At 48.5% G+C, this 27131-nt stretch overlaps 1 protein-coding gene across 3 annotated transcripts in view; it reads left to right on the forward strand.

Annotated features, from left to right (window-relative positions):
- RGS12 (regulator of G protein signaling 12) overlaps nucleotides 1–27131 on the forward strand; it is a gene marked incomplete at both ends in the record, with an annotated part of 90709 nt that overhangs the window by 45073 nt on the left and 18505 nt on the right. For all 3 annotated transcript variants that reach the window (XM_082837970.1, XM_082837971.1, XM_082837972.1), the window contains 5 exons: nucleotides 24209–24378; nucleotides 24797–24889; nucleotides 25602–25745; nucleotides 26500–26679; nucleotides 26965–27118. In XM_082837970.1, the coding sequence (XP_082694096.1) occupies nucleotides 24209–24378; nucleotides 24797–24889; nucleotides 25602–25745; nucleotides 26500–26679; nucleotides 26965–27118 (741 nt within the window). The remainder of the gene's footprint in view (nucleotides 1–24208; nucleotides 24379–24796; nucleotides 24890–25601; nucleotides 25746–26499; nucleotides 26680–26964; nucleotides 27119–27131) is intronic.

Below are 27131 nucleotides of genomic sequence, written 5' to 3' on the forward strand. Positions count from 1 at the left end.
AATTGTTGTTTGTTTTCTGAATGGAGACGGCCTTTGATTTTATGTCTACTGTCTGCCCTGCTTTTCTCCGTCTGCCCCTTTCCGACGAAGTACAACTTCGGCCAAGCAATGGGACGTCAGGAAGGGGGCCGGCAGGTTAGGAAGTGACAGGGAAGGCGGAGCGGTGGGGCTCCGTGTCACCTGGCAGCTGCGGAGCCCTGGCCACTGAGCCCGGGTGTCACCAGCCTGGGGCACTGACGTTGGCTCCATGAACTCTGGGCCTTGCCTGAGCCGGCTCAGTCCCGGGGCTCAGTACTGGGAGAGGGGGACGGGGGTCTGGTGGAGGCTCTGCGCCTGCTGGTTAGTTCCTTTGTAACTGGTAGCTGAGAGGTGTGCTGGCAGGTTAGGCTCATCGGTAGTTACAGTCAACGTGGAGAGCAGCTGAGTATGTGGTGTCGAGCCAATGGTCCCTTAGTGACCAGGACTACGTCATAAGCCTGGGCTGTGAGATGCAGCCAAAGAGAAACCGGTTATAGGCGAGGTCAGCGCCCTAGGTCATGCTCGGTACCCACCCGTGCGTGTTGTTCAGACTCACTTCTGATATCAGTAACCGCTTCCTACGCGAGGCTTTCTTTTTCCCTTTTAAAAATTATTTTATTTTACTTTTTTCCAGCTTTACTGAGGTATAATTGATAAAAAAATTGTATGTGTTTAAGGTATATGGTGTGATATTTTGATGTACATACACATTGTGGCATGATCACCACAATCAGGCTAATTAACACATCTGTCACTTCACATAGGCACCTTTTGTGTGTGTGGTGAGAACACTGGGATCGACTCTTCTCAAATGTCAAGTGTACAAAACACTACGATTATAGTCACCGCGCTGTACTTACTCATCTCACAGCTGACACTTTTCATGCCTTGACCCATGTCTCCCCGTGTCCCCCTCCTCCCAGTCCCTGGCAGCCACCATTCTACTCCCTGCTTCTATGAATTGGACTGTTTTAGATCCCACATAGAAGTGAGATCATACAGTTTTTGTCTTTCTGTGTCTGGCTTATTTCATTTAGCATGTCCTCCAGATTCATCTATGGTGTTGCAAAGGCAGGATTTCCTTCTTTTTTTTTAAGACAATAATATTCCATTATACGTAATATATATATATATATATATACACACACACCATAATTTCCTTATCCGTTCCTCCATGGGCACTTAACTCGTTTCCATATCTTGACTGTTGTGAATAATGCTGCAGTGAACATGGATGCATATATCTTCCGAGATCCTGTCTCATCTGGATGAGTAACCAGGAGTGGAGTTGCTGGATCCTATGGTAGTTCTAGTTTTAATTCTTTTGAGGACCCTCCATACTGTTTTCCACAGCAGCTACAGCAATGTACATTCCCACCCACAGTGTAGGAGGGTTTCCTTTTCTCCACACCCTCTCCAGCACTCACCTCTTGTCTCTGATAATAGACAAGACTGTCGACTAATGGGTGTGAGATGACATCTCATTGTGGTTTTGGTTTGCATTTCCTTGAGATCAGTGATGTTGAGCATCTTTTCATGTACCTGTTGGCCATTTGTATGTCTTCTGTGTCTAAGAATATATTCACCTCAGGTCTTTTGCCCGTTTTTTAATCTGCTTATTTGGGTTTTTGTTATTGAGTTGTATGAGCTCCTTGTATATTATGTTTATTAATCCTTTATCAGATAGGTTTGCAAATCTTCGGAAGGAGTTCTGATCACGTGGCCACCGTTAAGCAGGTCAGCCCCTCGGCCTCTTTGCTCTCACTCACCAGGGAGGTTTCTAAGAGCCCAAGAGTGTTCTCTTCTCCTTCTTTGAGAAAGTCAGTCAGTTATACTCAAAGGCAATTTAGTTGTAAAAGGTTTTTTTCTATGTTATTAATTTGATTTTTCAGACATATCTTGCCTCTTCTTTTACTTTTTATTCATTTTGTAATAGTATTGATTTTGTCCTCAATCTGTTTCATCAACTGTGCTTTCTCCCCTTTCTCTCATAGAACATGAAGAATTTCTAAAGCTTTTTAGACTGTGTTTTCTTCCAGACCAGACTTTGTGTTTGCTTTTTGCATATTCTATACCTTCTTTCCTCCGTCCGCCCACTCATCTACACATCCATCTACCTACCCATCCATCCACCCACCCACCCACCCACCCATCCATCCGTCCATCTGTCCATCCACCCACCCACCCATTTACCCATCTATCACGTCATCCTCCCATCTGTGGATGTCAGCGGTCCCCATGGCCCTTAACGCTGTGCTTTCTGGCACTGACATTCTTGAGCCCAGAGAGACCACAGTGCTGAGCTCCCGTGTCCTTCCTGCCTGAGCTGACACCCTCAGCACTAGTTGGGCTCTGCCCACAAGGGTGTACCCTTGACTTTCCCTGTTTTGTCGGTGTACCTTCCTTCCCCAGGACACCTGCTGGGGACTCAGGGATGGGTTAGACTCAGAACCTGTCAAAACGTTTTCATTTTTTCTCTTTTCTTTCTCTTTTTCTTGTTTGAAGCTTATGGCATCAGATGGTGCCGTCTTTTGTGGTTGCTTTTGCTAAGTTTGTGGCTGATTTTTACCGCCCCTCCTCCGCCCCCGCCTGTGCTGGACGTGGGGAGAGGAGAGTCGGTGGCTCGTCTTCACTTTGCCCACACTTACCTGGGCAGCTGCCATGTGCCGCTTTGTTTTGTCTTGTTTTGAAATAACTTTCAGTAGGAAACGAAAGAGCAAAGTAGGTGGTCACAGACTAGAGCCTCCAGTCCTCTCCGCCTGTTCCTCCAGGTGCTGGGTGGTGAGTGGTCTCAGGCCCAGCAGACCGCTTTCCAGGGCCCACCAGGGCTCTTTCCCCAAAAGTTTGTACACACCTGGCCAGGGCTGAGCGTAGCTCAGTGGGCATGGCTGCGGGGCCACATCTCCTGGTTCTGCCCGCTCCGTGACCCTGCTGGACACCCGGGGAGCCATGGTGAGCACAATCTGGGTCGTCTCCAGCCAAGGGTCCTCATTCCCCACCTCCAGCCTTGGGACCCCTCCCGCCTCTCGCCTAAGGCCAACCCTCAGCCCTCCATCCAGGTCTGCCTCTGAGCTCTGTTTCCCTCGCGCTTTACTAAAGTTCACAGTAAACTTTGGTTTCCAGAAGTGACTCTTACTGCTTCAGGGGTTTGGGGTTTAGAGGGTCTCTCCTTTAACACCATCGTGTGTGAGAGAATACATCAAGGCACAGAAAAACTCCTGTTGCTTTGGTCACTCTCTGGAAAGAGCTGACTCCCCCCGGGCAGCTCTTGGCTAGCCGCCCGCCCCCAATCCGCTCACACCGTGCACTCCGCGGCCACGGAGGGAAGCTCGCAGGCCGCCGTCATCTCTCTCTGTGTCTTGTCTTTTCTCGAGGCCTGATGGCACCTTCTCTGCCTGCCTGGTGGGGTCGCGGCGCAGGAGTGGGCCCTGCGCGTCAGGCCGCTTCCGGGGCTCTTACAGCAGCTGCCTGGTGGTGAGGGTTACGTGCCTGTTAATTGAGGGAGTTAAACTGCACCCTTCTTTAAGATACTAGGTATTGGGTCTTCCCTGGTAGTCCAGTGGTTAAGACTTCGCCTTCCAGTGCAGGGGGTGTGGGTTCGATCCCTGGTCGTGGAGCTAAGATCCCACATGCCTCACGGCCAAAAATCCAAAACATAAAACAGAGGCAATATTGTAACAAATTCAGTAAAGACTTTAAAATTGGTCCACATCAAAAAAAAATCTTTAAAAATAAAATATGAGGTACTATGATCTCTAGTATTTTTGGCAATGAATTTGCATCCTGTAAAATTATGAAAGAGAAGGAGAAATGTAAAGGTTTCAGAGTGGTGTCATGGGTATTTGTACAGAATTCTGGTGAAGCCATATTTTCCTCATCAGAAGAACAGTGCAGCCTAATTGCACATTTTCAAAAATGTTTGCTAACTAGTAGAGATGGAATGTTAATTTGTTATTTGCTGTGTGGGAGGGGTTGTTTTAACCAGAAGTCTTTATTTCGGTTTAATATATTGTAACATACCTTATGGTCTGCTTTGAACCTAAAAATTATACCCAGAGTTGCATAGTGTATTTATAGGGTACGAAGTACTAAGTATTTTGTAAACACTAGTCAGACTTGGAGTTTAGTTTTTGGAAGGATAGAGACTCGATTTCTGCCAAGATTCTTTGCAGTGTGCTGATTTCTTTCCAGTTCTACAAGATATTTGGAGAGAGTTTTTATTAGTAATTATTTATACTGTGAAATTTTTTTCAACCAAACAGAAGTTCAAAAGTAATAAACCAGTGACCACATACCTTCCTCCTAGAAGCCACGCCAGCTAACATTGGGGCGTATTTGCCTGAGGCCTTTCCTCCAAAGCACTGCAGTCACTGTGGAAGGGGGTCCCCTTTGTGACTCCCTCCTGTGTGCGTTCCTCATCCTCCCCCCAGAGGCCCCACCTGGAAGCAGGTGTGTCTCCTTCCACTCCAAGGGGATTGATTAGTTTGATTCTTGGGGGGAAAGCGTCTCTTAGGAAACCGTAGCATGCAGAGCAGTGTAAGGACTGGTCTAGTAAGCCGTGTGTCCCGTCAGGAGAGCAGTCACCCTGAGGCAGCTCCCGCCAGAGCCCGTGTTCTGCCTCTCACACGAGTGTTCACGCTTGATTTGTGCCCTTTTTTGGTATGTATTACACTTCAGTGAAGAGTTTACTAAAATAATTAATATTGTTTTAAATGCTTGAAGCTTTTTACCTAAGGACTTGCCAAATGGCTTGAAAATTTTATTAGATTCACTCAGGAGAATAGGTATAAGTTGCTCAGAGAAAGTATTACACAGATTGGGTTGAAAATCTGATTGGCCAAAATAATTTAGGGGAAAGGTCTAGAAGTCGACCTTGAGGTTGGGGAGGGCTCAGTGGCTTTTTGCAAGAGCTCTACCTAAGCAGCTTTTATGCAGATTAAGAAAACTAAGGAGAGAAAGTAGAGGCCTTTGGGCCTGCCTTCTCAGCTTGTAAGATTTTCTCTCTCGCTGGTTTTCAGCAACTTAATTACGATGAGTCTTGGGTTGGTTTTGTTGTGTATCTGCCATTTGGGGCGTGTTGAGGGTCAGATACTGTTTACCCCTCTCCCACTCTGGGGACTTGGGTTTTTCCTACAGGCCACTGAGACTTGTTCATTTTCAGTCTTTTTTTTTTTTTTTTTTCTCCATATGCTTCATAGTTTCTTTTGTTCTGTGTTTAAGTTCACTGATCTATTCTACAGTGTTTAATATGCTGTTAATTCCATCCTGTGGACTATTCATTTCAGAGGTTTATTTTTCACCTCTAGAAGTTCCTTTCAGATCTTTTAGAACCCTTCACTTCTCTCCTGACATATTCACGCTTTCCTTTAAACTCTAGAGCGTGTTTACAACATCTTTAAGCGTCTTCAAGTCTCTCACCGCTCACTTATCCTTGCTGTCACTCCTGGGTCTGTTCTACTGCCTAATTTTTCTCCTGGTCGTGGGTCACATTTCTGCATCTTCTCATGTCTAGTGGTTTTCGACTGGCTGCAGGATTTTGTTGTCTTCCCTTGAAGAGTATAGGGCTTTGTTTTAATTGGCAGTTCAGCTACTTGGGGCTTGGCTTGGCAACCTTTGAGGCTTGCTTTTACGCTTTTTTTTCCTAGGCCAAATCTAAAGTAGCTTTCACTGTAAGCTAGTTTAGCCCACTACTGAAGCCTGACACATGTGGGGTCTCCTTTGAAGGCCAGGCATTCAAGCAGAGCTAGTGGGGACTCAGAAATCTCACAACCCTGTGTGAGTTCTGGGAACGTTCATCCTGCAGCCCCCAGCTCTTCTTTGCCTGGCCTCATGGGTTTCGCCCCGTGTGCACACACCTTAGAATTCAGCAACAGACTCCAGGGGTCTCTTTTGAGATTTCTGGAGCTCTTTCTTCACTAGCTTTCCTCCTGGCACCTGCAAATTCCAGCCTGGCCTGGCCTCATTCTAATCTCTATCTCTTCAACTCAGTGCTCATGCAAGACTTCTGCCCATTTTCCTGCTAGATCATCTACTTTTCCTTATTGGTATGTAGGAAATTTGAAAAATAGATCCTGGAAATGATTCTTACATTGGATTTATGTATTCAGGTGAGCTCCCCCACAGCGTACCTGTTCATTCTCTTCGTGGTCTCTTTTTTTTTTTTTTAAATTTATTTATTTTGGCTGCTTTGGGTCTTCATTGCTGTGCGCAGGCTTTCTCTAGTTGCGGCGAGCAGGGGCTACTCTTCATTGAGGTGCTCAGGCTTCTCATTGTGGTGGCTTCTCTTGTTGCGGAGCATGGGCTCTAGGCGTGCGGGCTTCAGTAGTTGTGGCACGTGGGCTCAGTAGTTTTGGCACGTGGGCTCAGTAGTTATGGCTCGCGAGCTCTAGAGCGCAGGCTCAGTAGTTGTGGCGCACGGGCTTAGTTGCTCCGCAGCATGTGGGATCTTCCTGGACCAGGGTTCGAACCCATGTCCCCTGCATTGGCAGGTGGCTTCTTAACCACCGCGCCACCAGGGAAGCCCTCTTCGTGCTCTCTTTTGATGACCAAAAGTTTTTAATCTTTGTATCATCCAATTTATCATTTTCCCTTTCTGTGATGCTTTTTATATCCTTTTAGAGCAGGCGTTGCCCTTCCCAAGTTCATGAAGGTAAAGCCATCGTTGTTTTATCTTCTGCATTGAAAGCTCTGATGATCTGCAGCTGTATTTGTGTATGCCGTGAGTTAGGGGACAAGATTCATTTTTCCCGTCTGGGACCCAGTTGATCCAGCTCCATTTATTGAAAAGGCGATCCTCTCCCCACTGAAAGGAAGCAGCACCTTTATCAGGTAATCGTATATTTGTGGGTCTGTTTCTGGCTTCCAGCTTCTGTTCCATTGGTCTCTTTGTCATTGGATCAGCACCTTGTGTTGTCATTACTGTCGTTGTGTCGTGCGTTCAGAGATCTGGTTGTGTAGTCTCAGGATGGTTTTGCTTATTCCAGGCCTTTTGCATTTTCTTGTACATTTTGGAGCTAACTTGTGAGTCACTGCCAGTTTTCCAGAGTCACCTGTGCTTCTTTCTGTCTGAGCTGGTGGAGATACCGCACTTTTGGAATTTGTGTGTGATGCTTTCACTGGAAGTGTGGCACAAGCCACTAACAGCCATTGATACTAGGGCAGCTGGGTTTTTTCATTGTTTTGTGACTGTACATTTGTGATCTTCATTACGTAGCCACTTACTCTCTTGCTCTTTAAAAATCTGCAGGTCATTCCCCCAGGAATAAATACTAAATCTGGCTTTGTTTGCCTTTTAAAAAACTGTTTCTTTTAGATGAGTGACCTCTATCAGTATCTAAAACCAGCATTAATCGAGATTACTTCAGGCCAACGTGTCACCCTCAAACAGATGCTGTTGTTCAGAGAAGGGAGGGAAAGCCTTGTAACGTACAAGACTTTGCAGGGACTTGCGTGTAAGGTGACCCGAGCACCCGAGAGAGGCTGGTGGACAGGCCGTGCTCGCCTCTGGGAGACGGTGGGTTGTCGCGGGATGTGCTGCTGCTGGTGGTGGGAGAGATGGAGGCGGGCGGCAGGGCCTGCTCCAGCCAGAGGCCCGCGAGTCCAGCGGAGCCGAGCCCCGAGATGAGAGCAGAGGCTGTCCCTCATGTGCGTTTCGGGAGATGGGAAGAGCCAGGAAAAAGCCGAGAAGGAGCATCGGGGTAGTGGAGACCTGAGAGAGGATGACTGTGTCTGTGAGGAGAGCGCAGGGTGAGGAGACCTCCACTGGGGGGCGGTCACCACGTCGGCAGGGGTGGGAAGGAGCAGGGTCGGGAGAAACAGGTAACAGGGCAATAACAAGAGCTCTGCTTTGAACCTGTGACTTTTGAGATGGTTCGCAATTCCCAGGTGGAGATGTGGTGTAGACAGTTGGGTAACTGAGTATGGATGCTAGAAACGGTTGCGCCTGGAAAGCATGAGCTTAAGGGTCATCAATCCACCAGTGGACTTTAGTGCCTTGGCAAGCTTGAGTAATTAGAGATCATGCAGAAAAGAGAAGTCTCAAACCTATGAGACAAGTGGGAACTGGAAGACGCTGGAGACGTGAGAGGTGATAAGACACACAACGAGTCAGAACATGGACTGGGTTAAACCCTGACTCTGCCACCAGCTGGCCACCTCAGTTCTCTGTCTGTAAGATGGGTACCAGGACCCATCTTACAGTGCTACTGTGAGAATGACAGGAACTGATACCTGCGATACATTTAGAACAGTACGTGGCACATAATGAAAAGCTACGCAAATGATAGCTGCCATTATTATTGTCAATATCACTGTTGCTGTTTTCATTGCATTTCCAATATAAATGGTACTAGGAGTGGATAAAATTGCCTAGAAGAACTACATAGAGAAAAGAGCCTAGGACAGGTCCTGAAGAAGATTATAAGAGCACTGGAAGAGAAAGGACATCAAAGGAGAAAACTCTCCATTTAGATTGTTTAAAATTCAATTTTGAAACAAAAGGACACAGGAAGATTCAAAAAATTAAATGAAATTAATTATTTTCTTAGGTAGATACTAAGGAAAAAGAAAATTGGTATGGCAATATTAACACCAGACAAAATAATTCAAGTGAAAAAACAATAAAAAAAGAGGAAAGCAGGCAGTGTGCACCAAAAATAGAGTCTCTCACTTGTAAACAAAGTTAGATGAACTACAGTAAAAGTGGACAAGTATTCTTAGGGGAAGACTATAATATACCTTTTTCAGAAACTAAGAAATCAAGTGATAAGAAATAGAGTAAGATCACAGAATGTTGAATTATAAAACAGACAACGTAAATTTTATATGTATAAAATTTTACATCCAATAGAGAGTACACTTTTTTCCCAAAGATACATGAAGTATTTACCAATGTTGACAATATACTACTCCAGAAATACAGTTGCTACAAATTAAAAATATATTTATAGTACACAGGTCACATCTACTGTCTGCAGGGTAATTAAATAGAAGTCAATTACAAAAAGACAATACAAAATAAACTGTACATTTGAAAGTTTAAAACTACATTTCTAAATAATTCATGGGTCAAGGAGAAAATTAAGCTGGAAATTATAATACAGTTTAGCACTGTTCAGTAATTATAGTGCTACATATTAACACCAGTGGGATATAGTCAAAGTGGTTTTCAGAGAAAATTTTGTAGTATTAAATGTATATATTATAGAAAAGAAAAGTTGGGAAATACAGCAAATAAGCTTTCAAAACAAGGTAGGGAAAAACATAAAGTAGAAATTAACAAAATGGAAAACAAACAGTATATAACTGATTAATAAAACAAAAAAATAAGTCTTCAGTACGTGTGATCAAGAAAAAGAGGGAAAAAACATTAAGAATGAAGAAGAAAGAAGACAAAGATGACTTCAAAGATAACAGAGAACTAAAGTTATAAGAAAATTCTACGAATAACTTTATACTAATGCATCTGATTACCAGGTCAATTGGACAACGTTTAGGAAAATATGGTTGGCCTAAGAAGAAAAGGAAACTTTGGTTAGATAAATCAATAAGCAAAAATGATTTGGAAGTCAAAGATCTATACCGCAAAAGGCAACATGCCCAAACCAATTTATAGGTGAGTATATCGATCAGCTTGGGATAAATGATGTTGCAAATAACAAATAACTCCAAAATCACAGTGGCTCTAAGAAAGCAAAATTTCTTTTTTACTTACATTATACGCCCACTGCAGTTTGGCCTTGTTTTACTTTGCGTGTTTTCGCTGTCGCAGCAGTTCCTCTATGGGACACTGTGAGTCTTGTGGCAGAGCCGGGCAGTGCTTCCTTCCCAAGCACTACGTGCTAAGCTCTCTCACATCACAAGGCCAAGCCTGACACTGAGGTGGGGGGCACGGGTAACCCTCCCACAAGCAGGGGCAGCAACTATTTTGCACTTAACGTGGTCTACCACACAGGGTATAGAAGATGGGAAGCTACCCTACCCTGCTCGTATCAAGCCAGCATAACCTTGATACCAAAACCAGACAAGTATGGCACAAAATTGAATTATTGGCCAATTTAACTTAGTGAACAAATATGGAAACTTCCTAAATAAAACTTTAGCAAATTGAATCCAGCAGTGTTTTCATTTTTTAAATGCATCCTTATGAAGTGAGGTTTATTCAAGGAGTGCAAGGATAGTTTAACATTAGAGGATTTTCCACTCAAGTCACCATTTATTCATTCGACAGTTATTTTTAGAACTCCTACTCTCTTCTAAAAACTGTTACAGGCACTGGGGATACATTGGTGAACAAAGCAAAGTCCCTGCCTTCATGGCGCTTACACTTCAATAAAGGAATATCACGGTCACATAAGCAGATTGTATTATATTAATAGATTAAAGGGGTAAAACTGTATGATTATCACAGTGGAGGCAAAGGAGTATCTAATAAAATTAAGTCCCCATTCTTTTTTTTTTTTAAATTGAAGTATAGTTGATGTACAATATTATATGTTACAGGTGCAATATAGTAGTTCACAGTTTTTAAAGGTCATACGCCATTTGTAGTTGTTATAAAACATGTTGTACATTATATCCTGTGTTGTACATTATATCCTGTAGCTTATTTTATACACAGTAGTTTGTACCTCTTAATCCCCTCCCCCTATATTGCACCCCCCTTCCCTCTCCTCACTGGTAACCACTAGTTTGTTTTCTATACCTGTGAGTCTGCTTCTACCCATTTCATTTTTTTAAAGTTATACTTAATAGTTAAACATTAGACCCAGGAATAAGGCAAAGATGTTTCATATCTTAGCAACTATTTAACATTATATTGGAGATTCTGGCCAACACTATAAGGCAAGAAAAAGAAATTTTAAAACTTGTAAAGGAAGAAATGAAATAATCATTATTTACAAATGACATTCTCATCTAACTAGAAAACCCACAGCATATCAGTCACATGGCCAGGCCTGACTTTTAGAGCTAATGGAGTTCAGGAAGATGAAAAGTAGTAGCTTTCCTAAACAATATACATTGTTTTGATAGGAACATATATATGTTTGCAAAAGCATAACAAGAAATTTGGATCAACACCAAATTAATAAGGTGGGTTTCCTCTGGGGGGGGGAGATAGGACTAGAATTTTAGGTAATGATCAATAAGGGATTTTATTTTTTATGTTTAAAATTTTTAAGTAGAAAATATTTTATGAATTGTGCATTAAAACTGCAGGATGTTTATAATTTGAAGTTACACGCCTTTCAGCCTGTGCTACCTCATTAGCTTGTATTTGGAACACGTGATCTGTTTATCCAGCCAGTATTATTGAACGCCTACTATGTGCCTGGTACCACTTGTCACAATACTCTTAGGATGCCAGTATACAGTTACTACTGTGGCTTTGTAGAAAGGTGAGGTGACTTGGTGAGGAGTGGAGTTCTCACAGCATCCCTGTGACATTAGTACACGGTTGTTACTGCAGCATTACAGAACGGGGAGGACAGTGTGACTCCGGAACCCACACCGTGAACCACCACAGCTGTGCCAGGTAGAGCCGGGCGGAGGCTCTGGCTCCCAGGACAGAGCTTGCCACAAAGTAGACCTTCAACAGATGTATGTTGAGAAATGAGGAGGAGGGCGTGGCCCCATTTACCTCTTACTCATCTTAACGGCCCGTCCAGTTTGAGGAGGAGAACATGGAGGATGTTGGGTTCCCCCGTGTAGTGGAGCCCTGATCTATTATTCCATAGAAGAGTCAGGCTCGGCAGATCCTCAGGGCAGGCGGGGGAAGAGAGGGCGCACCTTTATTTTTATTTATTTTTTGCACCATGTAATTTGTTTTCAGTCTGAGACTATATCAGACTTTCAAAAATTGCAGCTGTAGGACAAAGAACTTTTCCTGTACCATTTGAAAGTAAGTTGCTGATGTGATTCCCGTACCATCTTGAATACTTTAGAGTGAATTTCTTACAAATGAATACATTTTCCTGCATAACCAAAATACAGCCATCAAAATTAGGAAATTAACACCGATACATTGCTACCATCTTATCCTCACACCCTGTTCATTTCGCCAATTCATAGTAAATGTCATCTTTATGGTAAAAGGATCCAGTTCAGAATTACATTTGGCTTTTAGTTGTCATGGTTCTTTTATCTCCTTCAGTGGAACAGTTCCTCCTTCTTCGCTTGTTTTTCGCATTCACGCCGCTTTTGAAGATTGCAGACCCCTTAGTTTGTCGATGCTACCTCAATTTGGGTCACCTCTGCCTTGAGCGCCACCCACTGGAGACATCCAGACCAGGGGTGGGGCTTTGGGAGCCCCACCACTCGGCACCGCCTCCTGCAGGAGAAGGGGCAGGAGAGCTGCCTGCCTTCTTTGGGGGTGAGGTGGGGGCGAGGTAAGGACCCCTCAGGAGCCAGCCTGGTGACCAGAATTTTGGAGCCCAGTCTGGGACAAATGACTTTCTGAATTTGATTGCTTTATTTGGAAGTCACATAAAAGACACAGGTATTACATTCGTTTAGTTTTGCACCTGACATATTATCTTCATTATTAAAATTATGTGAAATCATAACTGTTCCAGAATCCCAGGCTATAGATGCCACAGCCAGAAAGTACAGTTTATACCTGACCCAAAAGTAAGCCTTTCCTATGTCTCGGTATTACCTCTTTCCCACCGACAGGAGTGGCCTCCCAGTGCCATCCCTGATGAAGGCGGTGCCTGCCCCGTGCGTCCTTGATGATCTCATCCCCTTGATCCTTTTCCTTCTCTCATGGTCAGCCCACGAGCCCCCTGTCCTGTTGGGGAGGGTGCCCGTTGCCTGGCCTCCCACCTACACGGTCTCAGTGCAGGCCTGGCACCTGCAGCTGTGCCTTTAGTCTCCTGTGCCTCGGCTGCAGGCAGGGGTGAGCGCCAGTTTTGAGTCTTCCTTGTGGAGCCCCCATTCGGGGTCCTTGGGCTTCTGCACTGAGCAGTGGCCTCCAGACAGGGTCAGGCCACAGCTGGAGGGTTCACACTTCACGTGCGGCTCTTGGCCCCAGAATAAAACGAGGTCTTCACAGAGTGTATGTATTTTATTCACTGAGATGAAATACAGTAATTTCACTAAGGAATTAGTAAGTGAATAATGTGAATTTTTTTCATTCAAATCAACATAATAAATGAATTTGATTAGGGCTAATCTTTGAAAAGTGTCCCGCGTCCCTTTCTGGTGAGTCCTGGAGGCGCCCTGTGGTCAGATGCCGGCTAGTGGGCAGCCCACGTGTGGTCACAGTTGCTAGCACTGTGCCTTGAATCCTGAGCGCTCATGTGACAAGTGACACGTCCCCTTTGCGTGTCGCGTTACTTCCCACGCTGACCCTTTTGGGCTACCGTTCTGCCCACTCACACGGCCTCGCGAGCTCTCCCAGCATCTCACCCCCATCTGCTTGGCATTTCAGTCTCCAGAAGGACTTGTGTCATTTCAGACACGGAAAGTTTGTTCTGCTCTGCTCTGCCAGAACAGTTATAAATCGACTCTGGTAGTGACTCCAGGAAAGACTCAGCATTTAGGTTTCTGGTGTTTGGGCCCACATTTCCTGTGGCCCTGGGAAGTATATGGAAGGATACTGTACACTGAGCGCTGCCCTATAGACCTGGGAGGCGTTTGCCTGCTCTCCAGGGCTGTGACATCTGGCCAGGAGTTCATGAACAGTGACACTGGGAGCGTCCCTTGGAGCACATGGACGCTGTCTCAGCACCTTCACCAGCTAATCTCAGGCTGGTCATAGGAGGGCTTCACACTTCAGCAACTTCCTTTGTAAAATGGGCTGATGGATCAATAGTTTGCAGACTCTGTGCCGAGGAGGTGCTGTCAGGCTCCATAGACATTTCATTCTCATCGTCAGAAGGGCTCTGTAAATAGTGGCAGATCTTTCATGAAGGAGGTGCTAGGCTGCCTGCCCGAGGCCGCACCAGGTCAAGCAGAGCATGGCCGAGGTCTGTCCCACCTGTTCTTGTCTGTATCTTCTTCCTTCCCAGTGGCCCAGTCCACACACAGGGATTCCATGTGCGATTGCTTTGAGAAAAAAAAAAAGCCTGCTGCTTTAAATTTGTAAAACGTGTCAGGGCTGCAGCTGGGGAATGAAGTGAATACTCTTAGGGAGCCTACTGTGCGGCGTGGGCAGGACGTGGCAGACTTGGACGTGCAGCTGAGCCGGGTAGGGCGGGGGTGGGGCGAGGGCCGGGCAGCCCTCCCTGTGCATCCACCTTTCAGTGCAGAACTCGGGCAAGTTCCAGAATTCTAAGTTCAAGCCTAGACTTCAGGGCATTTGAAGAGAGGAGAATAGAATATATCTTACTTAACAGTATGTTAGCTTCTTGGATATTTTTTCAGTATTTAGATGCGTGGTGTGAAGATCTTAACTTGTACTCTTGCACAAAGCCCTGCAATTGTTAATTTCTCCCCTAATGAGAAAACCAAGACATAAAGATATCCAGGCCCATGCAGTCTATTGCATTATGCCACCAGAGCCAGCATGACCATCATGGGCCTGAGTCTCCACCTGGGTTTCCCCCCAGAGCTGAATTTTACCGTTGAAATGGCCAAATGGCAGATATTCCCAAGGCCTGGTTTGAAGGGTGGACCAGTTCACTTGATGAGCAAGTACGGGCTTTAAAAAGTAAATGACGGGCGTCCCTGGTGGCGCAGTGGCTGGGAGTCCGCCTGCCGATGCAGGGGACGCGGGTTCGTGCCCCGGTCCAGGAGGATCCCACATGCCGCGGAGCGGCTGGGCCCGTGAGCCATGGCCGCTGAGCCTGCGCGTCCGGAGCCTGTGCTCCGCAACGGGAGAGGCCACAGCAGTGAGAGGCCCGCGTACCGCAAAAAAAAAAAAAGTAAATGACGTGATGCTAAAACTCATGGAATCCTGCACCTAGGACTGTATATTTCACTGTATGTGGATTGTATCTCAAAAAGAATTGTAAACAAAGATTAAAGTCTAGTTAGTGGTTTTGTTTTTGGCAGTGTATGCGTTATCAGTTCTTTTTTTTAAAATAACTTTATCTATCTATTTATTTATGACTGCGTTGGGTCTTTGTTGCTGCGCGTGGCTTTCTCTAGTTGCAGCGAGCGGGGGCTACTCTTCATTGCGGTGCACGGGCTTCTCACCGCGGTGGCTTCTCTTGTTGCGGAGCACGGGCTCTAGGCGCGCAGGCTTCAGTAGTTGTGTCACGTGGGCTCCGTAGTTGTGACTTGCGGGCTCTAGAGCGTAGGCTCAGTAGTTGTGGCGCACGGGCTTAGTTACTCTGCAGCATGTGGGATCTTCCTGGACCAGGGCTGAAACCCGTGTCCCCTGCATTGGCAGGCGGATTCCTAACCACTGTGCCACCAGGGAAGTCCGTGTTATCAGTTCTTAAAGTACCTTCTGTGTATTCTAGGCTTCAGCAGATGAGCAAATACACCAAGAATAGTGGGAGCCCAGTTCTCCGCTGCTGGTGAGGGAGTTACAAATATGGGACAGGAGAATGTATTGGGGTTAGGGTTGGGGTTGGGGTTTAAGGTGTCAGTATGAATTCATGGTTTTAATAGATGGATGTGAGCATGTAGAAATAAGTAGATAAATAGTTGTGCACCTGTGTATTCATAGGCATGTGTGGGTATGCGTATCAGTATTTCTTAGCTCTGTCCACTGGAAGGGCCTGGAAGCAACAAAACCCCCCAGTAGCAATGAGTGCCCCTTGTGTCCAGATCTTGGTGTCCAAACACCACTCCTCAGTGAAAGGAACTGGGTTCCTTGGAGCAAAACTGATTCCTGGTCTGGAGCACGGAAAGTGCAAAATGAGTCCCACACATGTTCTTACACCAGAAAATAAGGAGGAGCTCAGTGCACGATGAGGACTTACCAGAAGGCCCCAGGTGCCAGCTTGAAGGGAGGCAGAGCATAAAAACAGAAGTCCATTGAGTGCATACTGATGTAGATAAATGAGTTTATAGTAGGTGGGCGAGGAGGGAAAGCTCTTTCATACAGTAAAATGTGGAGGAATTATGGTGTCAGAAAGTCTTCTGTGGGGACTTCCCTGGTGGCACAATGGTTGAGAAGCCGCCTGCCAATGCAGGGGACATGGGTTCGAGCCCTGGTCTGGGAAGATCCCACATGCTGCAGAGCAACTAAGCCCGTGAGCCACAACTGCTGAGCCTGCGCTCTAGAGCCCGCGAGCCACAACTACTGAACCCGAGTGCCACAGCTGCTGAAGCCCGCATGCCTAGAGCCCGTGCTCTGCAACAAGAGAAGCCACCGCAGTGAGAAGCCCGCGCACAACAAAGAGTAGCCCCCGCTCGCCGCAACCAGAGGAAGCCCGTGCGCAGCAACGAGGACCCACCGCAGCCGAAAATAAAGAAAATAAATTTATATATATATAAAGAAAAGTCTTCTGCAGATGCTGAAATACTGGACACAAGCTTGACGAGGAACAAGAGCCATCCATCAACTCAGAGGGCAGGTTAGCGCCTCCACAGTGGAGAGCCCGGCACCCCAGCCAAACAGCACCAACGCTGCAAGGGACTGACGCCCCTTCTCCTGCAGAGAAGTGCAAGGAGGACACGCGCGGGGCACCCATCGCTCCCGGAGTGCTCCTACCAGGTCAGCAGGAGACACCAGGCAGCCCAGACTGAGGGGCAGTCCACAAAAGAGCCGGCCCATGTCTGGGTCTAGAGACCAAAGAGAGGCTGGGGGCTTTTTTAAAAAAAATTAATTTGTTTGTTTGTTTGTTTTTATTTATTTGTTTTATTTAATTAATTAATTTATTTGTTTTTGGCTGCGTTGGGTCTTCGTTGCTGCGCACGGGCTTCCTCTAGTTGCGGTGAGCAGGGGCTGCTCTTCGTTGCGGTGCGCGAGCTTCTCACTGCGGTGGCTTCTCTAGTTGCGGAGCACGGGCTCTAGGCACATGGGCTTCAGTAGTTGTGGCTCGCGGGCTCAGTAGTTGTGGCGCACGGGCTTAGTTGCTCCGCAGCACGTGGGATCTTCCCGGACCAGGGCTCGAACCCATGTCCCCTGCATTGGCAGGCGGATTCGTAACCACCGCACCGCTAAGGGAAGCCCCAGGCCGGGAGCTTTTAAAAAGACACAACCACTAAGCGAACCTGAATTGGACCCTGGATGGGAAATAGCCAGAAAGGACATCGTTGGTGAAACTGGAACTCGGACTGTGTCACTTTCTCCAGTTTTGATGGCTGTGCTGTGGTCGTGAAAGAAAATGTCCCCGTACTTCAGAAATTCACACTAAAGTATTCAGGGGTGAAGAGGTATGCTGTCTCCACCTTAATCTCAAATAGTTTGGGAAAAGTTACTGGCATGTGTGTTTAGAGAAGGAGACTGGGAGGAAGGGAGTGAAGGGGTGGGGAGAGAGGATGACACGGCCGGTAGAGCAAGATGTAGACGGCCAGTGAGTCTGGGAAAGGGTGTATGGGAGTTCCTTTAACTGTTTTTGTAATTTTCTGCAAGGTTAATTTATATCAAAATTAAAAGCTGCCCCCGAAGGATGGCACGTGTGGCTCTAAGAAAGGGGCAGCTTTAGGTCCAGTGGAGGTGTTTTCGGACCTCGTTCAAAGTCCTGTCTCCCCAGTTTATCAGCTGCGCTAGTAGCTCTGCCTTTCTGAGCACTGCCTGAGTCCCTGGGCAGATGAGGGGCCCGACGCGGAGGGACTGGGACCCCACGTCCCGGCCTGACTCTGCCTCTGCGACCCCTGAGCTCTGCTGCCTCATCAGCAGATGGCTGCACTTCAGAAACGTGAGGTCAGAAAGGACATTGATAGGAAAGTGGGACCCACTGGGGCTCTGCTGCATCGTTAAACACTTTTCCTGCATTGTTTTCTTGGAAAATGTTGAGATTGATTTAACACCTTTTTAACAGCACTGTCTCCTAGTTGAAGCTGTTTATGCAGCAGTGTCCACCCAAGGGTCTATGGCCGCCGGCTCAGCCTGAGAGCCAGCCCCAGCCCCCGCCAGTCTTTATGCACAGGGCTTTCACGGGGCGGCCGCGCGCGCTGCTTTGGCTTCAAAGTGCTCCTGCCGTTTAAAAGTGGCTCAGCTTGCGGTAGTTGATCACTACTTAGCGAATGCTTATTCCCGATACTATGCAGTCTTTTACTGAGAAGGTGATCACCTTCTCAGTAAAAACATAAGTTTTCTGTTTATGGGATTAAGATGTTTTAAATAGGGGAATTCAGAGTTTTATTATAAAAAGTATTTGTTTTTCCTTTGCCGCTGCTAGTTGAACAGAAAACAAGCGCCCAGAGGCCCCCGGGGCTTCAGCCTCAGCTCTTGTGCCTCTGAGAACAGCTCTGGAGCTGTGCTCTGCCTGCTGAATAATTCACAGTCGTGGCAGCAGCAGGCTAAAGGTCTGCTCTGAATTATGGATGCGTCTCCTGTGATGCTTTGTGTTAGGTATACTGGCGGCTCCTTCTCCGAGAGCTGCAAGGGAGAGACTCGCCTTTGTCAGCCTGTGGCCTGGGATCTCTGGAGAAAGTGCACTAATTTACCGCTTTGGGGAGCGTGAGCTAAGCAACAATGTCTCTGTGTGTGGCCCGAGCCCGGGGCCCCGGGGGCTGTGCTGGCTGACCCTGGTATGGATTCAGAGGGGTGGTTTGCGGTGAATGGTTGGAAGTATTTGGTTAAATGGCATCACAGTGGCTCTTATCGGCTCTGCCCAGGTAAAGTCCCTCTGGTCTGTGCCTTGTCGTGGTTGGCGGGGGCAGGCAGACTGCGCGGTCTCCAGGTATGTGTGCCGAGGGGGCCCGTCCGCTTGGAGGCCGGTGGCAGTTAGCCCTATTACCTGACCTTGAGTTGTGATTTAAATATTTAAAGTGCTGGAGGTTATGGTTTGGATGAGATATTCTGGTGAGCTAATGATGGGTGAAAGCCTAGAGTTACAGAATTATCTATAAAATGTTAATAGTAAGGCATTCTTCAAGTTATTTGCAACACGGTAACCTGCATGTTTGTCCAGCCAATGTAAAGGTGGTGGCTTTCCTAGTTTTCAGCAGATCTGAAACAGACTTCAAAAACTTTCTCACCAGGAAAGCATTTCTCTGACTTAAACTGGTGAATTGAAAGGAAAAATGAAAACCAACTGCGACAACAGAAACCAGGAAACGTTCTCTAAAGTGAAGCTGTAAGGTGGGATGTGGGGTGTCTTCCATGGACGTGTTTTTCTTTGGCTGGAGGATGAGTGTGTTGTTTTCCAAGCACCTGACACCCCAGAGAGACTCAGGCAGTGGCTTAGACATAGTGGGGTTTCTTCCATCACCTGTTCTGGCCTTGGAGTTGGGGTAGGAATCCTGGCGTTCGAAGGAATTTCATTTGTGTTCAAGGGCAGTCCTCCCACACATGTGCACTGTTTTCTGTGTCGAGAGCAATTCCAGAGTGAGTTTAAAGGTGGCGTGAATTATGAAATTCAGAACTTGACAATGGCTGTCAAGGCGCGGTGACTCTCCAGTGTCATGGACACACGGAAGTGCTAGGATCTTGTCATCCCCCAGGGGCTCTGCACCCACCGCATGGCTCTCCATGTTCTTCTGCAAGAAGCTGCCACCTAGAGGTTCACCAGGAGACCTCACGATGACAAGAGCTGTGTACTGACGTGCTTTACGCAGCCAGGCATTGTCTCTAGTTTTCCCACTCTGAAGAGTGTGCACATTCCCAGAGATCTGGCTGAGGTGGAGGGAAACGGCCGGGGCCGCGGCCTCAGGCAGCGTGGTCTGGCCCTGGAGCTGCTCCTGCAGGGTCACTGCTGTCCCCTCTCGAAGCTCCCGGTGCCTGAGTTGAGGCCCAGGGAGCAGGCATTCAGGTCCCAGAAGCAACAGTGTGGGTGTGTCGGCCAGAAGAAACAGAAGGAGCCTGTGGGGAGGCCCGGGGAGCCAGCGCACGATAACTTTCTGACTTCGTGGGTCAGATGAGAGCTGGGGTCCCAGGCCTGCGTCCCCAGCTGAAATGACTCTTCCCAGGACAGGCTCTGTCGGCAGGCAGAGCCCAGCCCAGCCCTCCACCGCCCCCCACCCCCCCGCCCCTTCTCAGGCCCAGCGCATCTTTCTGTGCAGGACACCAGTGCCCCTAAGACTCCACGGCAGGAACCGCCCTGCTCCCACCAAGGCATCAGAAAAGGCAGGCCTCAGGGTGTGCCTGCCGCTGGCCGGCTGAGCCGAGCAGCCCACAATGAGCGGCCAGGGGGTCCTTTCTTTTTTTAATTGTAATGTTTAATGTTTCTTTATCGATTAGACTTTTAAAGTGTCAGTTATTGATCTGTGAGTCTTCAAAAATAATTCATATCGGCTAAATCTTATAAAAATGGATTGGTATACGGGTCATCTTTCCCTTAACACGTGTATTCGGTCAGCGTTCATTTTTCCTTCACTCAATCCCTCCACAAACTTGCAGCGCTGGGCAGGGCAGGGGTGGGCGCCTGGGAAGCCTGCCCACACACCCCCCGCCTCCCTCGTGTCCTGTGTGCCCTGGTCTACATTGCTCTGCCTGTTGCGTGTTGGAATCCACACACCTTTTGTTTGACAAGTAAAAGCTGCAACACCCTTGATGGGTTCAGCTGCTGTGTCTGCAGTTTGCCCCCCACCTGTCCTCACCATCCAGCCTCAGCCGGACCTCCGCTGGCCGCTCTCCACGTGCAGCCAGAAGGACAAAAAGTCCCTTCTTTTTTATTATTATTAACGGAATGTTTTATTTTTAGCATCGATGTGATGGCTTTTTTTTCAATATTTTTTATTGAAGTATAGTTGATTTACAATGTCATGTTAATTTCTGCTGTACAGCAAAGCAATTCAGTTGTACATATATATATATACACATTCTTTTTTAAAAATATTCTTTCCCGTTATGGCTTATCCTAGAATATTGACTACAGTTCCCTGTGCTGTACAGTAGGACCTTGTTGTTTATCCATTCTCTATATAATAGCTTACATCTGCTCATCCCAAACTCCCACTCCATCCCTCCCCCAACCCCCTCCCCCTTGGCAACCACAAGTCTGTTCTTTATGTCTGTGAGTCTGTTTCTGTTTTGTAGATAAGTTCATCTGTGTCATACTTTAGATTCCACATGTAAGTGATATCATATGATACTTGTCTCTCCGTCTGGCTTACTTCACTCAGTATGATCGTCTCTAGGTCCGTTGATGTTACCGCAAATGGCATGGTTTCACTCTTCCTTATGGCTGAGCAGTATTCCAGTGTGTATATATGTGCCACATCTTTATCCATTCCTCTGTTGATGGACATTTAGGTTGTTTCCATGTCCTGGCTGTTGTGAATAGTGCTGCTGTGAACATAGGGGTGCATGCATCTTTTCGAATTATAGTTTTGTCTGGATATATGCCCAGGAGTGGGATTGCTGGATCATATGGTAATTCTATTTTTAGTTTTTTGAGGAACCTCCATACTGTTTTCCACAGTGGCTGCACCAACTTACATTCCCACCAACCGTGTAGGAGGGTTTCCTTTTCTCCACACCCTCTCTAGCATTTATTGTTTGTAGACTTTCTAGTCTGACCGGTGTGAGACGGTACCTAATTGTAGTTTTGAAGTGCATCTTTCTAATAATTAGTGATGTTGAGCATCTTTTCATGTGCCTATTAGCCATCTGTATTTCTTCTTTGGAGAAATGTCTATTTAGGTCTTCTGCCCGTTTTTTGTTTGTTTGTTTGTTTGTTTGTTTGCGGTACGCGGGCCTCTCACTGTTGTGACCTCTCCCATTGAGGAGCACAGGCTCCGGACTCGCAGGCCCCGCGGCCACGGCTCACGGGCCCAGCCGCTCCGCGGCATGTGGGATCTTCCCGGACTGGGGCACGAACCCGTGTCCCCTGCATCGGCAGGCGGACTCTCAACCACTGCGCCACCAGGGAAGCCCTGCCCGTTTTTTGATTGGGTTGTTTGTTTTTCTGTTGCTGAGTTGTATGAGCTGCTTATATATTTTGGAAATTAAGCCCTTGTCGGTTGCATTGTTTGCAAATATTTTCTCCCATCTTGACATTCCCTTGTTTATCGCTGTCCTCCAGGGTGAAATCCACACAGCTTGGATGCCCACCTCCCGGCCCCACTGGCCTTGCCTGCCAGCTCTCACAGCCACACGGGCTGTGAGCTGTGTTTCTTCTGCCACAGGGCCTTTGCACGTGCTTGTCCCCTTGTGGAAGGCTTTTCCCGCTTTCCTGAGGTCGGTTAAGTTCTGTTCATCCCTCAACTCTCAGTTCAGCCATTATTGCCTTAAGGGGAAGAAGCTGGAGGAAAATGGTTTGGTGCTCATACTTTACCGAGTGTTTTTAAAATAGACTGTTTCATCTTTTGAGGATGACCCTGTTTATCAGCATGAAACGTAGCAGGGAAGCTTCTCTGCTCGGCCCCTGATGCTGCCCCGGACGCTGGTTCACGGTTCACATTCTCTTTGGCTCCGTGTGGGGGTCCCTGGGGCTGGGGGCATCTTAAGCCTCTACTTAGTGACAGATCATACTCTTCCTCCACTTTCCTTTGGTTTATTGATCTTTTTTTTTTATTGATGCGTAGGTGCTCTTAAATATAAAGAAAATTAGTCCTTCAGCTGTGTAACGTGTTACGTGTATTTCCCATAGTTTCTTATTTGTTTTTTGCCTTAGCTTACAGTGTTTTTTACAGAGATTTGATTTGATTTTTTTGAGGTGTAGTTGACATACAACATTATGTTAGTTTCAGGTGTACAACATAGTGTTTCAAAATTTGTATATATTGTGAAATGTTTGCCACAGTGAGTCTAGCTGACTTCCCTCACTGGGCACAGATGCAGAATTCTTTCTTGTGATGAGAACTTCCAAGATCTCCTCTCTTAGCTCCTTTCACGCGCGCGATGCAGTGTCGTTGCTTACACTTGCCGTGCCGTGCCGTCCGTCCCCAGGACCTGTTTCTCTTACGTCTGGACGTTTGTACCTGCTGATCCCTCCACCCACATTGGCCCCCACCCCGCCCACTGCCTCTGGCACCAGCTGTCTGCTCTCACACACAGAGGCTTCAAGTCTGTCTCTGACGGCTCTGGGCAGGAGCCTGCCGGATGCCCTCACTCAGGTATCTCAGAGAACTGTCCCATGCTTTCTTCTAGTATTTCTCTGACTTCACTGTTTACGTTGAAATCTTTGGTCCGTGTGGCATTTATTCTAGTGCGTATTGCAAGACCCCCAACTTGGTGACTCTCCAGCTGGTCACAGTTGACCCTGTAGCGTGTATTGAGTGATCGGCTGTGTCCTGTCCCAGTGGCGCGTCTGCTTCTGCAGCGGCATCGTTCAGGATGCGGCGTGCGACCTGTGCAACATTGGGTGGGGCTGGCCCTGCCTCCGTGCTTTTGTTTTGTGTAGTTTTCCAGCATTTCCTGTTTGGTTTTCCACGTGAACCTTTACACTCAGTTTGTCTGGTTCTAATAGAACGTGTACTGGGAAGTGTGTTGGGAGGAGAGGTTAATTTGGGGGGATGGGAGTCTGTGGTGTTTAGTCCTTTGTTGCCCCTGTTACTGGACACAAATCACACGTGAAGACGTGTGGTCTTCCAGGACCCCAGCCCCAAGGAGAGAGAGGAGAGCGTGAGCGTGTGCCTGCCTGTGAGCGTGTGTGAGCGTGTGTGAGCGTGTGTGAGCGTGTGCCTGCCTCTGAGTGTGTCAGTGCGCGTTGAGGAGCACGTTTCCGGTCACATACACTCAAAACCGAGAGCTGCTCTCGCAGGGAAGTTTTGTGTGTCGGGGTCTAAGCAGAGCATTTCCAGATGGTTCCGTGTGCCCTGGTCCTCAGCTCCCTGCCTGGGCACTGCGGCGCACTTAGCGACAGTGCGTGTTTCTCCGGGTCCTGGGAACCCCACCGGTGCCCCTTTCTCTCTGCTCAGCCCACCTGTCACCCAGCCCTGGCTCCTGGCCCGTCCCGACCTCAGGTGGACTCACTCGGAGCCCCTGCTGTGCCCGCGGCCAGGGCGGCCGCGACCTGTGACAAGCATCCTTGTCGGGTGTGCGCGTGCGCGGCCTCAGGAGGTGGGTTCGGTCTCGTTCCCACTCGGCCCAGTACCCAGGGTGCCCAGAACAATGCGGCCACGGTGTGGGCACTCGCCGCACTGTGTCAGCTGAACGCACCTCCTGTAGAAGACAGATGGTGAGGGCCCCGTGGGCAGGAGGGGGACAGGCCCGCAGGTGAGTGAGGTCTGTGCTGCCCCACAGAGCTGAACGGCGCCGACCTGAAGGACTGCGTGAGCAACCGCAGCCTGAGCAGCAATGCCAGCCTCCCCAGCGTGCAGAGCTGCCGGCGCCTGCGCGAGCGGAGGGTTGCCAGCTGGGCCGTGTCCTTCGAACGGCTTCTGCAGGACCCGCTCGGAGTTCGCTACTTTTCCGTGAGTCTGACGGGCAGCGGGCACCTCCTGCAGCCGGCCCCAGGGCAGGGCTGGGCAGGGCAGACGTCTCGTCCTCCTGCTTCTACCCCGGGCGCTCAGGCCCAGGGGCTGGAGGGCGCCTCTCTCTGCTGTGAGGGGCACCAGAGCTTCTTGTGAACCGTTGGAAGCAGCTGCCTGCTCGCCAGGCCGGCTACTAGGAAGGCGTGCTCAGCTCCTAAGGAAACAGCTGGGAGGCCCAGGTGGTCCCAGTGAGGCAGCTTTTAAGTTTGCTCCCAGGTGAATTCTGGAGAGGCGCTTGGCACCCCTGGTTTCTGTGGGAATAATGAAACAGAGCACAGAGGAGGGAGGTCCCACCGCCACTACTGACGTACCCTTTTCCGAGGATGGTGTGAAGGTTAATCTGTGGTGTTTTTCGTAGGATTTTCTAAGGAAGGAATTCAGTGAAGAGAACATTTTATTCTGGCAGGCCTGTGAATATTTTCATCATGTTCCCGCACACGACAAAAAAGAGGTACGTTTCTTCCGGCTGGGAAGTGGGAGTGGTTAAAGGGCAGGGTGATTTGAGCGTAGGTTCACACATGGTGCAGTTTGAAAAGTCCGTGTAAAAATATTTTCACACGATTAAAAAAAATTTTTTCAGAATGTTTCTTAATATATATGATATTTAATTTTGCCTAAACATAGCTTGCATAAATGGCCCTAAAACTTTCAGCACATGTGCTGCCACTCCGTGTGTGGAAGGGGATTTAAGAGAAAATCCTGGGCCATCCTAAGGATGCCCATCCGTACGGCCCCCCTTGCAGGCTGCGCGGGGGCAGGTGAGCCCCGCTGGTGTGGGTGCTGACCCGCGGCGTGACCCGCTCTGAGGCAGCCTGTGCCCCTCCCTCAGAGGAGGCCTCTTCTCTGCTTCTCACGCTCCGTGCTGCCCGGACCTCCCTCCCACTTTGGCGAGACCACACCATGCGACAGCACCCGCGCTGCCCGCACCCGGATGCCCCCGTAGCAGCAGCACAGCCTCGGTCTTTGGAACATTCAGATTGCGCTTTGACAAAATTTGGAGAGGAGCTGGTTTATTGAAAAGTTTCATACTGGCTGGTACTTTTAGTTATTATCCAAGCAAGAAATATTTATTAGGCCCCAAGAAAATGTGTCCCCATTGCCTGGACCCGTGTCAGAAAACACGTGTGTGGTCTGCATGTCCCACTCACATGCTGTCCCGTCAGCTCTCCTACAGGGCCCGCGAGATCTTCAGTAAGTTCCTGAGCAGCAAAGCCACCACGCCGGTCAACATCGACAGCCAGGCCCAGCTGGCGGACGACATCCTCAGCGCCCCGCACCCCGACATGTTCAAGGAGCAGCAGCTCCAGGTGACTGCCCGGGGCACGGGCAGAGGACTCGGGTCCCGGAGAGCAGCCCCTGCAGGCACCAGACTGCGAGGAGAGAGCCAGTGGGACCCCCACCCCTACCCCGCCCCACTCCAGCCCCTGGGCTCCATCTCAGAGCCAGGGTTCAGCAGGGCGCTGGAGCAGGACATCCCCACCGTGGCGTACCTGACTGTTGACACTCTCCCTTATGCATCTGTGTGTCATCACAGGTTCATGGGCGGTGATATACATAGAGATCGATGGACGTTTGGATTTTTTTCAGTTTTAGGACATCACTGTGATGAAAAGTGTGCATTGGACTTAATGTGTTTTAGAGCACATGTCCACTGGCCTTAGCAGGGGTTACTTCTGTTGCTGAGTCATGTGAATGAGGTTTAAGAAAATGGAGGAAGGTAGTTTCAAGACAGGTCTCACTTCCTTTAGGTTTCCAGTTGCCTTTGGTTTCATTCTTATTTAACAAAGTAAAGATTCTCCAAGATTGCACCTTGGCTGTCCTGAGGCCGCTCAGACGCTGGCTTTATGTGGGTTGTTGGAACTGGCTGGTCATAAGCACGGCCACCGAGGGCTGGCGTGTTATAAGTGTGATCAGACATAACGGAGCCTGGGCAACGACTCCAGGGGCGATGAGGGACTTTGGGAACAGGCCCTGCTGCGCGTGCGGCCTGGCGCCGCCCCGCACCTTCGGGGCCAAGTGTCCGGTTCCGTGTGTCACTGGACAGCGCTGTTTCCTCGGCAGATCTTCAACCTGATGAAGTTCGACAGCTACACTCGCTTTCTGAAATCGCCGCTGTACCAAGAGTGCATCCTGGCGGAGGTGGAGGGCCGCCCGCTGCCCGACGCGCAGCAGGTCCCCAGCAGCCCCACCTCCAAACACAGCGTCAGCTCCGACCACTCAAACACGTCCACGCCAAAGAAGGTGCCCGTCCCGGCCGCGCTGGCCCCCCCCCCCCCAGATGAAAGCTGTTCTGCAGAGATGACAGCAGACGCCCCTGTTGGCTTATCCCCTCACCCGCAGGGAATGCAAGGCCCTCTTAGCGCTCGCACCTCCCGTCCGTCTTGTCCGAGGCTCTGGCCTTGAGGGACCTGGGCCCTCCCGCGGAGCACGTGTCTTGGCGGCCTGCTCCAGCTCCCTTCCCATGCATTTCATGTGATGTTAAATTAACTTCACGCTGTTTTAACGACGTTTTCCATTTGACGGCAGTTGAATGGAAAATCGAAATCAGGACGGTCCCTGAATGAAGAGTTGGGAGATGAGGACAGCGAGAAGAAACGAAAAGGAGCGTTCTTCTCTTGGTCAAGGACCAGGAGCGCCGGGCGGTCCCAGAAGAAGAAGGACCAAGGCGACCGTCCAAGCGGTTCGTGGTTTGT

This window comes from Leucopleurus acutus (genome assembly GCF_964270905.1).
Source record: "Leucopleurus acutus genome assembly, chromosome: 4".
NCBI classification, from domain to species: domain Eukaryota; kingdom Metazoa; phylum Chordata; class Mammalia; order Artiodactyla; family Delphinidae; genus Leucopleurus; species Leucopleurus acutus.